At 53.9% G+C, this 14,280-nt stretch overlaps 6 protein-coding genes across 6 annotated transcripts; 4 read left to right on the top strand and 2 right to left on the bottom strand.

Annotated features, from left to right (window-relative positions):
* Positions 1 to 1,362: 1,362 nt before the first annotated feature.
* On the top strand, positions 1,363 to 2,645 carry B0T26DRAFT_388015 (uncharacterized protein). The gene is made up of 3 exons (XM_060434749.1): positions 1,363 to 1,537; positions 1,613 to 1,894; positions 2,141 to 2,645. The coding sequence occupies exons 1-3, from the start codon at positions 1,458 to 1,460 to the stop codon at positions 2,586 to 2,588; spliced, it is 810 nt and encodes a 269-aa protein (XP_060292262.1). The 5' UTR covers positions 1,363 to 1,457; the 3' UTR covers positions 2,589 to 2,645.
* B0T26DRAFT_388016 (uncharacterized protein) lies at positions 2,646 to 2,999 on the bottom strand. Its single transcript, XM_060434750.1, has one exon. The coding sequence runs from the start codon at positions 2,904 to 2,906 to the stop codon at positions 2,703 to 2,705; it is 204 nt and encodes a 67-aa protein (XP_060292261.1). The 5' UTR covers positions 2,907 to 2,999; the 3' UTR covers positions 2,646 to 2,702.
* Positions 3,000 to 3,995: 996 nt separating this feature from the next.
* Positions 3,996 to 5,660, bottom strand: B0T26DRAFT_388002 (cyclin-like protein). The gene is made up of 2 exons (XM_060434748.1): positions 5,096 to 5,660; positions 3,996 to 5,008 (listed from the first exon to the last, which is right to left on the bottom strand). The coding sequence occupies exons 1-2, from the start codon at positions 5,256 to 5,258 to the stop codon at positions 4,152 to 4,154; spliced, it is 1,020 nt and encodes a 339-aa protein (XP_060292260.1). The 5' UTR covers positions 5,259 to 5,660; the 3' UTR covers positions 3,996 to 4,151.
* A 752-nt stretch (positions 5,661 to 6,412) lies between these two features.
* B0T26DRAFT_654297 (uncharacterized protein) lies at positions 6,413 to 6,619 on the top strand (the record flags this gene model as incomplete). The annotated part of the gene is made up of 1 exon (XM_060438532.1): positions 6,413 to 6,619. One exon carries the CDS (start codon positions 6,413 to 6,415, stop codon positions 6,617 to 6,619), a length of 207 nt encoding a protein of 68 aa, XP_060292259.1.
* Positions 6,620 to 6,623: 4 nt separating this feature from the next.
* B0T26DRAFT_653768 (mitochondrial carrier domain-containing protein) lies at positions 6,624 to 8,998 on the top strand (the record flags this gene model as incomplete). The annotated part of the gene is made up of 6 exons (XM_060438490.1): positions 6,624 to 6,729; positions 6,806 to 7,013; positions 7,341 to 7,474; positions 7,898 to 8,140; positions 8,220 to 8,266; positions 8,327 to 8,998. 6 exons carry the CDS (start codon positions 6,624 to 6,626, stop codon positions 8,996 to 8,998), a joined length of 1,410 nt encoding a protein of 469 aa, XP_060292258.1.
* A 1,467-nt stretch (positions 8,999 to 10,465) lies between these two features.
* On the top strand, positions 10,466 to 13,406 carry B0T26DRAFT_652867 (uncharacterized protein; the record flags this gene model as incomplete). The annotated part of the gene is made up of 3 exons (XM_060438405.1): positions 10,466 to 11,518; positions 11,772 to 13,068; positions 13,132 to 13,406. The coding sequence occupies 3 exons, from the start codon at positions 10,466 to 10,468 to the stop codon at positions 13,404 to 13,406; spliced, it is 2,625 nt and encodes an 874-aa protein (XP_060292257.1).
* Between the last annotated feature and the right edge of the window lie 874 nt (positions 13,407 to 14,280).

The following is a 14,280-nucleotide window of genomic DNA, read 5'->3' as shown; positions in this document are numbered from 1 at the left end:
CTTTGGGAGCGGGCTGGCGAAGTTCATTGTGGTTTTGTGCTGCGAAATCACGTTTACAAAGCTGGGGTTTCTGGTCGGAACACGGGGAGTTGGTTGGTCTCTTTTCTTTTTATTTATTTCCCTTTTGGTTTCTTGTATCATGGGTAATGGTGGCTCCTGCCTACCTCCTTACTTTTTGACTCGGATTTTTTTGTTGTTCAAGGCACTGCATCTCGGATCTAGTTGGTGTGAAGGAAATACGGGGCGTGGTTGCCTTACGGATATATTGTGGTATCTCTCTTGGGCTGGCTCGGTTGGCAAAGCATCGGGACTGGGAGCTGGCGTGTTTGTTGAGTGTTTCTGTGCTCCAAGCTTTGTCGAGTCGACAGACCGACGTGTGTATGCCAAGATATGAGCTGTGATTATTGGGAACCAATTGGCAGGCGAACTTACGCCTCTTCACTCACTTCTTCCACATTGCACCGTTCAGAGTGGCATTAAAGGTTGTATGCGAAGCTGAGTCGGGGCCGATGCTAATTCGTGTTGCAGAAGAATGAACGAGTTGGGTGACCAGAGATCTACAACATACCTTGTCTATCAAGCATTATTGGTGCAGGACTTCCTGTGACACAGAGGCCTTGATAAGAAATTCCAGAGCCCTCTTTCTCCCGCTTATAAATGCCCCAGCAATGGCTTTTCCAGGCCGGTTTTATTTATTAGTATCCATATTTCGTACCCTGCTTCCATCCCAGTTCGCCGTTGACATGGAAACGTTTAGGGGTTGGACTATAAACTCTGGAGATCGAGAAAGGGGAAGGCTCGTTCAGAAATTTTGTTGCGGAAGTGAAAAAGGCCACCAGACTCAACCTAACATTTATTTACCTTCGGCTAAAACTGCGTCCTGGCAGTTTTTTCTATCATATTTCCCACCATCCGATCTCTGGGGAGACAGATAGGTTTGGCCGAAAAGAACCCTTGCGATTCCAGCATTTCACTCTTTCCCTATCGGCAATTCCCCATTCCACATGAACTGAAATTAAGACTTCGAGGAGTGGAAAGACAGGCATCCATCTTCCTACCTCTTCCTGCTGCGGTCTTCGAGTTGGAGAACGGTTGGAAAAATTATCATCTTCATTGGAACGGTCACGGATATCACATCTCCTTCACCCTGCCCTGCCGCCACATGTGAAGCTCCCACGTTTCTTCCCATCTCTTGCCGCATAAAACAGGCACAGTGCACAAGGTCTACCTTTGAACTTGGCCTACTTCTGAACTCAGCCTGCAGCATTATTTTCTTTCGCGAACACAAAACTCGCAGTCACACACACGGGCGCTGCTTGGTGTGTTATCACTAGCCGTGTTTCTCGCACAAGGAAATCTCATTTGATCTACATTTATTCGGCGAAACATTCTTCTACCACTCAAATTAGCAGACAGAGACACTGAAATCGACACCCCGAAAACCTAGTCCGGCCACCATGGCCGAGCAGGGCACCGCAGGCCCTCTCATCGTCCCTGAAGCGCCACTGGCCTCTGACAAGACAGGCGAGACCGACAAGTAAGTTCGCGCCCGCTGACAGATGTACGGAGAGGTTTGGAATGGCTAGCTGACAAGATTCATTTAAAATGGTAGCTGGCTGAAGGATCGCATCGTCAACGTCTATGTCGGGGCGGAAGAGAAGCGTTGGGCCGTCCACGAGAAGCTGCTGTCGAGCAAGTCACTCTACTTTGACCGCGTGTTCAACGGCCGCGGAGACATCAAGGGCCGCAACGAATTGCGGATGCCCACCGCAGACCCTCGTCTGTTTGCACTACTCGTCCGCTGGCTGTATGGCACTGCCTTTGCGACGTCTGGAGGCACCCGCATGTTCCGCTTCCCGCTGCCCGACGGTAAAGACATCACCGTTAGGGACTAGTATGTGTTCTTGTTGTAATTCCTTCCCCCCTCTGCTGGCCCCTCTCATGGCGCATCGCTCCCTACACATGCGCATACATATAAAACACACATATCTGTGGAAGTCACTCCTATAGTAGACGAAACAAGACACACACACGCACACACGTACACACGCACACACGCGCACACACACACACCCCTCTTAAAAACCGAGGCAGATGCTATACGCACCTGGCTAGAAACACTGACTCTAAAACCCTATAGCCTCGGCCTGTACGTGCTCGGCGGTAAGATTGACATCATCGGGGTGCGTAACGCGGTCATCAACGCGCTGTACCTGTACTGGGGGGCCGAGACGGACGAGGTGCGGTGCCCGAGCCTGCACGACGTGCAGTACGTGTTCGCGAATACGGACGCCAAGTCGCACATGCGGCGGCTAATCCTAGCGCACGCGCTGTTCTACCTGTTTGGCCGCAAGCGCCGCGGTGACGTGCTGCTCGCCGAGTGGGAGGACGTGCTCAAGGCCAACGGCGAGATCGGCTGGTCTATGATCAGTATGCTCGCTGACTGGCGTTGGGTGATGGGAATTAATGTCCCGGGTATGAAGATTAAGCCGCGACAGGACTTTCACGAGCCACTTGTCGAGGCCACCGCGCCGTCGTCGCAGGGTCAAGAGAGCGGCATGGTCAAGGGCGAGCCCGAGGAGCAGTAACAGAATACAGAGGAGAGAAGGACAGAACTGGAGAGGGAAAGGCGAGAGAACGGCCAGCGTTGTTTTTTATCTGGGAATCTTTACACCCATCTCTCTTGCTAGCTTCTTTTCTAGTTAGGCTAGGAAAGGGCAAGGAGTAAGCAGTCTTTTCCACGGCAGAATAGCGATGTCGGTAGATATATATCTCCCCGTCATCATTCTTACTCGGCCCAAAAGCGAAGAGGTTCTAGTTTCTAGGCTAGTTGCCTGCTTCTCCCCCATCCGTTTTCTCGACGGTCCGGTTGGAGGTGGCGTTAAGGACGGCCTCAGAACGGGCATGGAAAGCGATTTGGGTTTTTCTTCTTCTATTTAGAACACAATAACGCGTACGTGGCCTTGTGCCCTACGTATACACACATACATGTATGCCTGCTTAACTGCGTTCATTCAAGTGTGCGTGTCGTGATAGGTATATGCCATGTAACTTTTGTGATAGATCAAACTGTAGAAGTCCCTCTTTGAGCAGACGAAATACACAACATACATGCATACCTTTGCTTGTGCAATGACAAAGCCACATTACTGCGAGACGTACAACCAAGCCTGCATGCACGAGATTATCCCAAGGGTTCACGGACCACAAGTTACAAGTTGCCATTATGCTATGCTTTCCCATTTGTTATGCTTCGAGCCTGATTCCTGAATACCATGATACGTAAAACGGAAACCAGCTCGTGTACGATGCTGGAAATTCGAAATGCCATCGCAACTGTCCAGATATCTAACAATAAACTATTAACTTCTTTTGATTCTCGTTGAACTAGACCCCGGTAGGGTAGTAGTTTCCGTTTTTTAAATCTCTATGTGGCTGACGACTCAAAGAGCATCGACGGGTTCATGAAAAAGAAGATACCCCGATCTCGATGCATTCGTGTAAGCTGGGTACGACTAGCATTAGGCAGGCGGCGGCGTGAGGGGGCATGACTCCTGCCGTACTGTGGTCCGCCACCGCTTCCCTCGGACCCCGAAGAATATGCTCCTCGGCTTCGTCAACGAGATTGGACACGACGTCAGCAGTATCGCTGAGTCCATCATGGAGCACGCCATTGAGGAGGAGGGAGAATCTGCCGATCCGGTACCAGACCAGTCAGGGCTAGCAATCGTCGCGGATCAAGTCGTCCGCCGGACACAGGAATATGATGGCTTTGACTATGAGGCTGAGCTGGAGGATGGGACCCATTCATCAGGCAGTTATGTATGGAACTATCGTTGACCTTACCCCTGGTCGTAAACTACCGACAGAGCAAGGCATAGTTCGCAACTGCTATAATGCTAGGCTTCTATACAATACATTATATTGTCTATCCTCAAATCCTTAGTCCTCACTCGTCCTCATCTAGAATCCCGTCTAGGATCGTGGATTTCTTCTACCCCCGGGGCCGGGTCAGGGGAGCGGTGCGGCAGCTGGATGCTTCCACAACCCCAGGTCTGGATTGGCACGAGCCGTTGTATCTGCGTGCAATTCGAGGACGCTGGATGATCTCGGCCGACCTATGGTATAGGTGTTCGTGCCAAGGTTTTGCTTCACTTGTCGAGGCTTCTCACCTTGATGAAACGAGTGATGGCCTCCTTGATCATCTTCTCGTTGTATGCTTCATAGCACTCGTAGAAGGAAATGAACTCCTGTGTGCAGTCCACCATGGCCTCTATGTCGATGTTGCTCTCGGCGAGCCAGGCGGCAAAGCGCTGCACCTTGCCTAGGCGCGCATCCGTGCCCTTCCTGCCCTCGGTATTGGCACTGCCGTCCCCACCGAGTCCCGAGCTCTGGGGCGTCAAGCTCGGGGTGCCTGGTCCGGACATGCCGGTGAGAAGGGCCCGGGCTTGCGCCTGGGCCAGGGCGGCGGCGGTGGCCCCCATGCCCGAGGCGGCAGAGCCCCCGCCGCCCGCCTGGCCCGAGTTGCTGGCGGGCGGGCGTAGCACCAGGGCCAGCAGCATGGCGGTCAGGGCAATGATGTGCGGAGCGAAGAGCAGCGGCAGGTCTGTCATGTAACTATCGTTAATAATGTACCAGGCGAGGGTGACCTCGTCGGGGCTCATGCCGAAGTCGGCTTGCAGCGATGTGAGGGTGCGGTAGGGCTGGTGGACGATGAGCTGCGAGTTCATCTCCGAGATAAGGAAGAACTCGCACTCGCCCAGCTTGCTGGTGTCCCACGTGTGCAGCTCGGCAGCCCACAGCTGACGCGCCTCCTGAGCGACCATCCTGATGTGATGCGGGCACTCCTCCATCTTGCACGCTAGATACAGCGCCGTGGTCATCAGGAGATAGGGGTTCGTCCGCCGCATCTCGACGCGCGTGTAGAAGCGTTTGAGGTAAACCTGGGCTGTTGCCAGAGCCTGCTGGCGCACTCCGAGGCGCTTTCCGAGTTTCGACATCACTAGAGCGAGAGGGAAAGGGAAAAGGGGGGAGGGGCCGCGTTAGCAAGGAAGCAGCAGGATCTAGGCGGCATGGCAAGAAGGGGCGAGCATACTAGTGTTCAAGTACATGTTGACGAGGCGGATGTCGGGCAAGACGAACGTTTGTGCCAGGTTCGCGGGGTCTTCGTCCTCGAGACGCTGGCGCACCGCGGCGAGCTCATCCTTGGTGAACAGCCAGTGCTTGCGCTGCGTCGACTCCCAGAAGTTGGCCGCCATGTGTATGTGCTCCTCGGTGTCTGCAAAAGCAAAAACGATGACTCCTTTGGCGACGACAGTGGGCAGTTTTTGCGCGGGGAATGTGACGGCATATTCAGGGGTTGTATAATATTGCGAAGTCTTCTGCCTCCAAGATTGTTTTGCTGCTGTGCAGGCCAGCCAGTACCTTCAGCTAGGAGACGTCATCAAAGGTGACTCCCTCGTTGGGAAATCGACGGCGTCTGCGGGGAGAGCGGTCAGTGGCTGTCTAACATCAAAAGGCTGAGAGCGCTTCCGTCGGCTGGTCGACCACGGCTGTGGTTCGTCAGAAGGCGTTGTTTGTTGAGTGGCTGCAAGGCTAGCGAATGGGGGTGGCAGGATTTCGGGCACTTCAACCCTCCGCTTTTTTGTCCGGCTTCTGGTCGGTACTTCCTAGCGGGGGAGGTCAGACGTCGGCGTCCAAACGACCCATCACACTGTATGTCGAAGGGTCCACCGCTACCGTAAGAGAGATCAACAACCACCAAAAATACAAGTACATTTTAACAGCCGCCTACGTCAAGTTTGTACCACTGAGCCTTTTTCAGCGTGGAACAGGCAAGAAAATGCTGGAAAGACCAGAAATTCAACGGATTTATCTATTTAGATTTTTTCCAGATAATAATTCAAGTTCTTTTGGGTCGACTCGACTCATTATCGGTTGGGTCCCGATACTGAGAGACTTTGCTCTTCTGCGGCCCCGGAAACCCGCCCGGGAGCACCCTGGAGGGGGGCACCTGAAGCAACTCCATATCGTGCAATTGGACACCTCCATTTGGCCCTGTTCTGTAATTTTCTTCGTCCCTCCGCCTCGCGAACCACCATGCTGCTCTAGTCAAGGGCAGGACGCGACAACTATCACCTCTCCCACTCCCTAAGGATGCCTTATCCATAGCTTGGCCCGAAATCGCCTCGCCGCCCATTCGTTACTGTTGGCTGTTCTTATTTACCTCATCGCCCGATCCTGCAGCCTACGTCATAAGCGCGCTGGCTGCTTGCGCCCGCCAGCCCGCCTGTCGACTCGCCCGCCTGCCCCCTCCGGCCTCGGGTGCAGGTCAGATCTAGACGAGGGAGGCCATGGTAACCCGGCCCTGGGCATGAAGATTTCCGATGTGGTCTCGGAGTTGGAGGTGGAGATGGAGCAGTCGCAGAACGAGCGCGACAAGCGGGTCGAGGAGCTGTGGACGAAGCTGGATCCTGCAGGCACCGGGGAGCTTGACCTCAAAGGTCTCCAGAAGGGGCTAAGGAGGATTGATCACCGTGAGCATTTTTATTCCCTCTTCTCCGTCGCCTTTACCCGGGCGTGTCTGGCGCCTCTGTTTTGTTTGGACCGTGTTTGCTGATGGCATGCTTGCGCTTGTGCTCGTTACAGCCATGAAGAATGCCGACAACATGCTGAAGCAGATCATCAGGGCCGTCGATACGAGCGGCGACGGCAAGATCCAATACGAAGGTGGGTTCCTGTTTCCCGTCACGGGACGAGAGAGACGTTTGTGGGGAACGTGGAGAACTGAGACGATTGCACGCAGAGTTTCGCGTGTTTGTCGAGACTGCCGAGCGCCAACTCCTCGCCCTCTTCCGGTCAATTGACCGGGACCAAGACGGCCGGCTGAACAAGGAGGAGCTCCACGCCGCCTTCCAGCGCGCGGGGCTGGCAGTGCCCAAGAGGAGGTTGGCAGGATTCTTTGACGAGATCGACATGAACCGTGATGGCTACATAAGCTTTGACGAGTGGCGGTAAGCTCCCTCATCTACTTTCTAGCTCCTGTGTCTTCCTGTCGTCACAAACTTGCGAGCCGGCCTGTGACCCATTCGAGATTTAAGAATTCCGTCCGTTCTCCTCCTTCTCCCGTGGCTCGACCACTGGCACCACTCCTGGTATCGCAGGGCAAATCTTAGGTTCCTATCCTACCTCATGCTGCTGGCAGCCGCGCCAAAACATTCGGATGCCCAATTTTTTGCATTTGCATTGCCAGTCGCTTCAACAACTGGAACCCTATTGGCTGAGGATGGTCTCGTGCCTTTCTAGGACAATCGAACGGCTAACGCATTTGTTGGTTTTAGCGACTTCCTCCTATTTATGCCCGCCGACCACAATGGGTCGGCGCTCGAGGCTGCACTGTCATATTATTCGTCTATTGTCACAGTCAACGCAGAGGGAGATTCACTAGTCAGTGAGGATACACTTGAGGGACTAGGTACGACCGGCTTCCTTATTCAAGCTCTCCTTGGTTCTCTCTTGAAGCTCGCCAGCCCCGACTCGACTTCGTTTCCTCGACCGTCCCCGACATCGACATCAACACCAACATCGACCTCAGCAGACGACACTCCGCCGATAGGCACACCTCAATCGCAACCACTCTCCAGCCGAGATCTAGACATGTCAAAAAACTTGGCAGGCGGTATCACTTCCGTTTCTGCAGCCGCAGCAAAGCGATCTGCACCGTCCGCGCCCGCATCCGCTGTCTCGTCACATATTTTGTCAGATGCCACAGCCAGGGAGCCCGTCCTGCAGCTCGAAGACCCGTCACAGCCCAATATCGATATCCTGGACATATCTGACCTAGGAGAGGCTCATATGGACGTGGAAGCCAGACTGACAGATCTCCTGCCTGAACCAGGATATTTTGTTGCCGGCGCCGTATCCGGGGGTGTATCGCGAACTGCAACCGCCCCTCTTGACCGTTTAAAAGTGTACCTTCTTGTCAACACCAAGGCTTCTGCCCCTGTGGCTCTTGCCGCGGCGAAACATGGCCATCCAATTGTTGCTATTCGGGACGCAAGCAAGCCAATCGCAGACGCTGTTGCGAGCCTGTGGAAAGCCGGAGGGCTCCGCAATTTCTTTGCAGGTGAGACACACTCGGGTCAACTTTGACCCTCCATACACACCATCCACCCCTGCCGCTAAGGCGGCTCTGCTGGGCAGTGCTGATAGGTTCGCAGGGAATGGACTGAACGTCGTCAAAATTATGCCAGAGTCGGCCATTCGGGTAAGTTTTCACACTGAATATGAAGTATGTATCTTGGCCGAATATTGATGGTTTGCTTAGTTTGGCTCCTACGAAGCCTCCAAGAGGTTTCTGGCCGTATACGAGGGCCACGGAGATCCGGCGCAAATCAGTACCGTCTCCAAGTTCGTTGCTGGAGGCATGGGCGGGATGACGGCGCAGTTTTGCGTGTATCCAGTCGACACGCTCAAATTCCGGTTGCAATGCGAGACGGTCCAGGGCGGCCTCAAGGGCAATGCCCTGCTCATCCGGACAGCCCAAACCATGTGGGCAGACGGTGGGCTGCGCGCAGCCTACCGTGGCCTTGGGCTCGGCCTTATCGGCATGTTTCCTTACAGCGCCATCGACATCGGAACCTTTGAGTTTCTCAAGAAGTCGTACACACGATCCATGGCGCGGTACTACGGCATCCACGAGGAAGATGCGACGCCCGGCAATATTGCTACTGCGATCCTGGGAGCGACGTCTGGGGCTCTCGGCGCCACCGTCGTGTATCCTCTCAACGTCCTCCGGACACGACTCCAGACGCAAGGCACGGCCATGCACCCGCCTACATACACCGGCATTGCAGACGTGGCGCGCAAAACAATACAAAACGAGGGAGTGCGGGGCCTATATAAGGGGTTGACGCCGAATATTCTCAAGGTGGCCCCGGCTCTGAGCATCACCTGGGTCTGCTACGAGAACATGAAGCGCATCCTCGGCCTTCACTAACAGATAAGAGGCGCATTAACTGCTAACTCGATTGGCGATGCAGCTGGAGCCACAAACCCCTATGTGGTGAGCTGGCCTCGGCATTCGTGGCCTTATTGCGGAGGACAATTTTTGGGCATCATGGTCGGTGTCCTGGATAGGGAAGCGAGTACAGGACTGATTTTAGGAACGAGACCCCATGGCCTCAGGCGTTTGGAATGTGATCAAGGAGATACCAGCAGTAGAAGGCGGCGAAAGACCTTCTCGAGTGCAACCAACATGTACAGCAGCAGGGCGAAAAGAGGGGTTTAATGTCGAATCGTCAGCGAGCGACGCGACGCATCTTTCCAAGAGGGGATACCACCAGGCTTTACATATATTGGAGCTGACGAAACACACACGTTTCTGCAAATTGCACCATCCAGTCAATGTCGGCTGTTCGCTGTGACAGCAGCCCATGCCGAGAAGAGCATCTGCAGACGGCAGCATGCAGCCCATGGCACGGCGAGCTCTAACGGGTTACGTCTGCCACGCATGCTTCAAGTTATCAACCCATAAGCAGCTTTCTGTGAACACTGCACGATGCAGGCGTCGTGGGCTGATTCGTAAGTTGACGGGCAACGCAACGGCTAATACCCGCCCGAGCGACCCAATTACGTGCGGGTGCATACACTTTCCCTACAAAATTCATGTGCCGCTAAAAAGGCGTTCGCACATCACGAATCCCACGCCTAGCGCTTTTGCTTCGCAGCTTCCTAATACGGCACACTCTTGACCTGGACGAGAAAGCTGGCCAGGTCGATTGCCACCATGCTGCAGATGCCAGGCCAATGATTGCTCTTTCCAGATTCTTGTTTTTTGCCCCAACACCTTGAGGCGGCCAGACAACCAGCACGCCAGAAGCGAACTGGTCGAGGTAGGATCGATCCAGCCTCCTCGCCGGGGTAGCAGCAGCCCTAGAGGAATTCAACGGTTGCCTGAGTGTGCGAGGACCGGTGAGGGTGTGCGCTGCTGACGAGGCTCTTGTATGTATAATACAACCCAGGAAGGCACGCAACGCATCATCGGAATCTTTTTACCCCTCATTCCGTGTCGCTGGATGACTCCAAGCCTTGCTCTAGTTGCACGTTTCTAGACTTCAACACACAACCCCCCCCCCCCTCTCTCTCTCTCTTGCCCCTCCTCATCTCCTTTCCAAGCTTCAATCTGCGTCTCAATTCGTATGACTTTATCGTCGTCGTAGTTTGCCTATCTCATCCATCAGTTGCACCGCGCTCTTGCCGAGTGCTCATATCTGTTACAAATTTGCCACCATTGTTACACAAGTCTGGCTCAAAGAAGACAGTACCTGTAGTGTTGTACATGCACAGTATTCTTGGATAGCGGTGCACGGGTGCTTAAAGAGACAGAGGCAGTTGCAGTTGCCTTTGGACTTGGCGCGGGTTTCAGTGTTTTTGGCAGGAACACGCCAAGGCGTTTCAAAACGCCATGGCCTATCCATATTCGGACAACCTCTACTCGATGGTCGACGATGAGTCGGATATCGAGTTTGCTGACGACGATGGCCTGAATCAGCCCGAGCTCGGCAGCCAGATCGGCAGCCAGGGGACGTCCCAATATCCACAAGCTGGTCTAGAAGGCGACGGACCCGGGGAGAGCTCAGATGTCGACGACGAAGAGGCCCAAGTCCTCTCCCCAGCCGATGGGTACTTCCACGCGGCGCCTTCTGTTTCATCCCACGCGGCACCGGTTGCTGCTGCTGCTGCTGCTGCTGCTGCTGCTGCTGCTGCAACGTCATCCAATGTGCCCTACATACCGAACGTCTGGGTTGACGACCCGTCTCTCTCACAGCGGACCACGGCCGAGAGCAAGGCACGTGAGGCGGACGAGGAACGGCTAGCAAACAGAGATCCCTTTGCCGCTGCCCCGTCAGACTATTCGTTTCAGCCAGCCCCGGCTTCTAGAGCCACCTCATCGTCCATCTACTCCTCGCCGCCGTCCCGTTCGGCTCCTAGCTCGGCCTATCATCGCCCAGACTCAGCCGTCTACAACCAGGCGTCGTCGTCGTCGTCGTCGTCGTCAACGGCTTCGTACTCTCGATCGACAGCGCCATTCTACCCACCTCTTACTCCGCGTCGGGTTGCGTACAACGAGCGCTCATTCTTCTCGCCCAGGGAGGCCCCGCCCGCATATACTCCGTCGCCTACCTCACCGACGAGCTCCCGGCAAGGCAGCGACAGCTCCACGAGACCCTACGGTACCTTTCCCCAGACCATCATCCACTCACCTGAAGTCATGGGCACCTCCCAAGAATCAGAGCTTCTTTTAGCTCACGACCCTGAGAGCATGGTGGGGCATTCCGAGACACGCCCAACTGAGATAGTCCCTCTGTGGAGGGATCGTATAAAGAGACGCCTATCATCCCGGAACGTGAGAAAATGGAAAGTATTGTTGCTCGGACTGTTTGCTATTCTCATGGCAGCCGGCATTCTCACGAGTCTCATTGCCGGAATGGATCAGGTAAGTTCATTTCATCCTGTTGTAGAATCTGACCACATCCTGCTCTGGCGCATATGAATCCGCATCTATCACGACAAGTCTTGCGTCACCGACCTACGCAAGCCATGTTGCTCCTCATCTATATATCCATACATCACCTCCCAGCCCATCATCCTCACAAGCCTCAAGCCTTCTTCTCACTAGACCTCAAGCCTTCTTCTCACAATACACACGCTGATACTGCTCTCAGGGACAACGTAACAACGGGGGACTAGGACAAAATCGACCTGGCAAGAGCCCCAACGAAGATACCGGCGCCACCCCTGAGCAGCCTCACACGGGTTATCCTGAGCTTGACGATAGAAAATTTCGTTGGCAATCACCAATGTGCAAAGATACTCAGATCGAGCGTTCTACGCAAACCTTCGGCCTTTCCTTTGATGCCGATGCCGAAAAGCAATTCACTTTCCTCCAAGACGTCACCAAGGAAGGAGGCCACTATGACCATGATATCCACGTCCAAGGAACAGTCATCGTCCGCAGTACCGGGTATGGAACGCCCGGCTCGTCTGTCGTCGTCGAAACCATTGTCAACCACGACAGCCTCAACCTCATCACCGAGTGGGATGCCGAAAAGCAGCGGCTGGCCGTGCTTGTACCTCGCGGCGTCTCCTGGACTGAAACCAATTCGCGGCCCTGCATGAAGATTCAAGCCACCGTTTGGGTTCCCAGGGATGCGGTCCTGGAAAAACTCGACATCCAAACCATCCATCTCGACATCAAGCTAATGGACAACCTGTCGCTCAAAGTGTTACAAGCAACAAATCTGGCGAGTGTTGTTGGCTCTATCACCGCTGCATCCTCGGGTAGTTATTCCCATGACGAAAAACTTATTGATATCGGCTCCCCCGTCACATTCAACCTGGATTCGCGCAAAATCGAGGTAGAGACCATTTCAGCTTCGATCAGGGGATCTTGGCCATTGTATGACTATCTGGGAATTCGTACTACGTCGGGCACCATCAAAGTGTCCATCGAACCAAAGGAGGTGGACAAGGAGACCCTAAACCCAGCCGCACTTTATCTCAAGTCCTTGTCTGGGGACATCGAATTTCGGGAACCCATTTTTGCCGCAACAGAAGCCTTTTCGGCTTCACACTCTTTGGCCCATGATCAAGCTGGTTACAGACAGGCTGAAGCAACTGTACCGCCTCGGGATTACCGCGTCGAAGTCCACTCAACGAGCGGGCACTTGAAAGGCTCTGTCGCCTTCAGTTCCACTGCTTTGATCAAGTCGACAAGTGGTGGGATCAACGTCGACATGCTCCCAGTCCTCGATTCTTCGCTGGCCGAATCTGGCGGCAAGAATATCTACTTGAAGACAACGACCACCAGCGGCACCACCGATATCACGATTCTGGACCCGCTGTGGTTTGACGGTATTAAGGGGATATATGTCGATTTGCCTTCCGCGCCGTCGCCTCCTGCTCCCCCGTCTCCACCCTCGCCGCCCTCTGCCCCCTCACGACCTGCTGGAGTTCCTGGGGCCGAAGGAGAAGATCAGCCCGATTATTCTTCTATTGGAAAGATTGGTAACGATGACCCCTACTCGTCCATCTCTGGGAGGGAGAAAGAGGTACAGGAACGGGCAGAAGATGTCTCTGCTCTGCGCTGTCTCTATAGCGAGCATATCACGACTTCAGCCGACATCCGCTTGCAATACCCGGCATCGTGGGAAGGTGACATCGCGCTGGAGACGATGAGCGGGAGCCTCTCTGTATATGGTAAGGACGTCAGGATTGTCAAGTCTCGCAACGATTGGGGGGGCATTGGCAAGAGCCTTTTTGCCCGAAAGGGTGATGGGGGTGGCGGTGAAGTTTCGGCCAAGGCAACTTCTGGGAATGTGAAAATTCTGGTCGGATCTCCTTGAGCTCTCTCTTAGACCGAGAGACCCTTTCGCAGGCTTCTCGGTTCAATTCATGTTTAACGAATGCCGTGCGTTTGAATTTAGCTGGTAGGACCAGGAAGAGAAGATATTTACAAGAAGCTAGAGGGTGCGGTGGGGAATGCTATGCCATCGACGACTTTCTTTTTTGGATGGAGTCCATGCGGTCCTTGCGGACTTGAATACGGCCACATCAGCGATATCTTTTCTCTCGTTTCTACTTTTAGTTATTTCAGTTTAGCAGACGAATTTTAAAGAATATCTCTTGGCAGGCGGAGCTTTCTTTTTTCGGGGACGTGTCACCCAACTATACGGTTTTACCTTATATATCAGTATTTTGGTAGAGCAGATAAGCAACTGTTGCTTTCGGCCACAGAGTCGTCCAAGAAGCACAAGACTCCCAAGCAGGGGAAGAGGCGTGACGAGCTGCGCTCGGATCCAGACTAGCAGCCTGGTTCCATTGCGTCTACTCCTGGTGCACCGCCTACCACTCCCGGTGGCGATGTTTCGGCCGATACCCCTCTGACAAATAAGCCAGTATCACGTCAAAGTATTGAGACCGGACGAGCAGCTGATCCAGTTGATATGTATCTCCACCGATTATGCCAGTTGGAAACCTTGGATTCTTCGTTTTCACATAGGTATGCGCCGAGGGGGGCTTAGAGTACCTGCCCTAGCCAGTTCTTTTATCAGCAACATTTAACGTGTAAAAAAAGTTGCCCTTAAATGTGCCCAAATCCGTCAATACATGCCTACCTAGTAAAATTTCCCCAACTACGACCTTGCCATGACTTCTCTCCTCTTTTCCCTCGCAATCCGTTGTCAATATTGGTTATTTCGATTGCGTCGCAAACTCCCT

This window comes from Lasiosphaeria miniovina (assembly GCF_030549165.1).
Source record: "Lasiosphaeria miniovina strain SMH2392-1A chromosome Unknown B0T26scaffold_6, whole genome shotgun sequence".
NCBI lineage: Eukaryota > Fungi > Ascomycota > Sordariomycetes > Sordariales > Lasiosphaeriaceae > Lasiosphaeria > Lasiosphaeria miniovina.
Note: the sequence above shows the minus strand (reverse complement) of the source record. Positions and strands in the feature narration are given on the sequence as shown.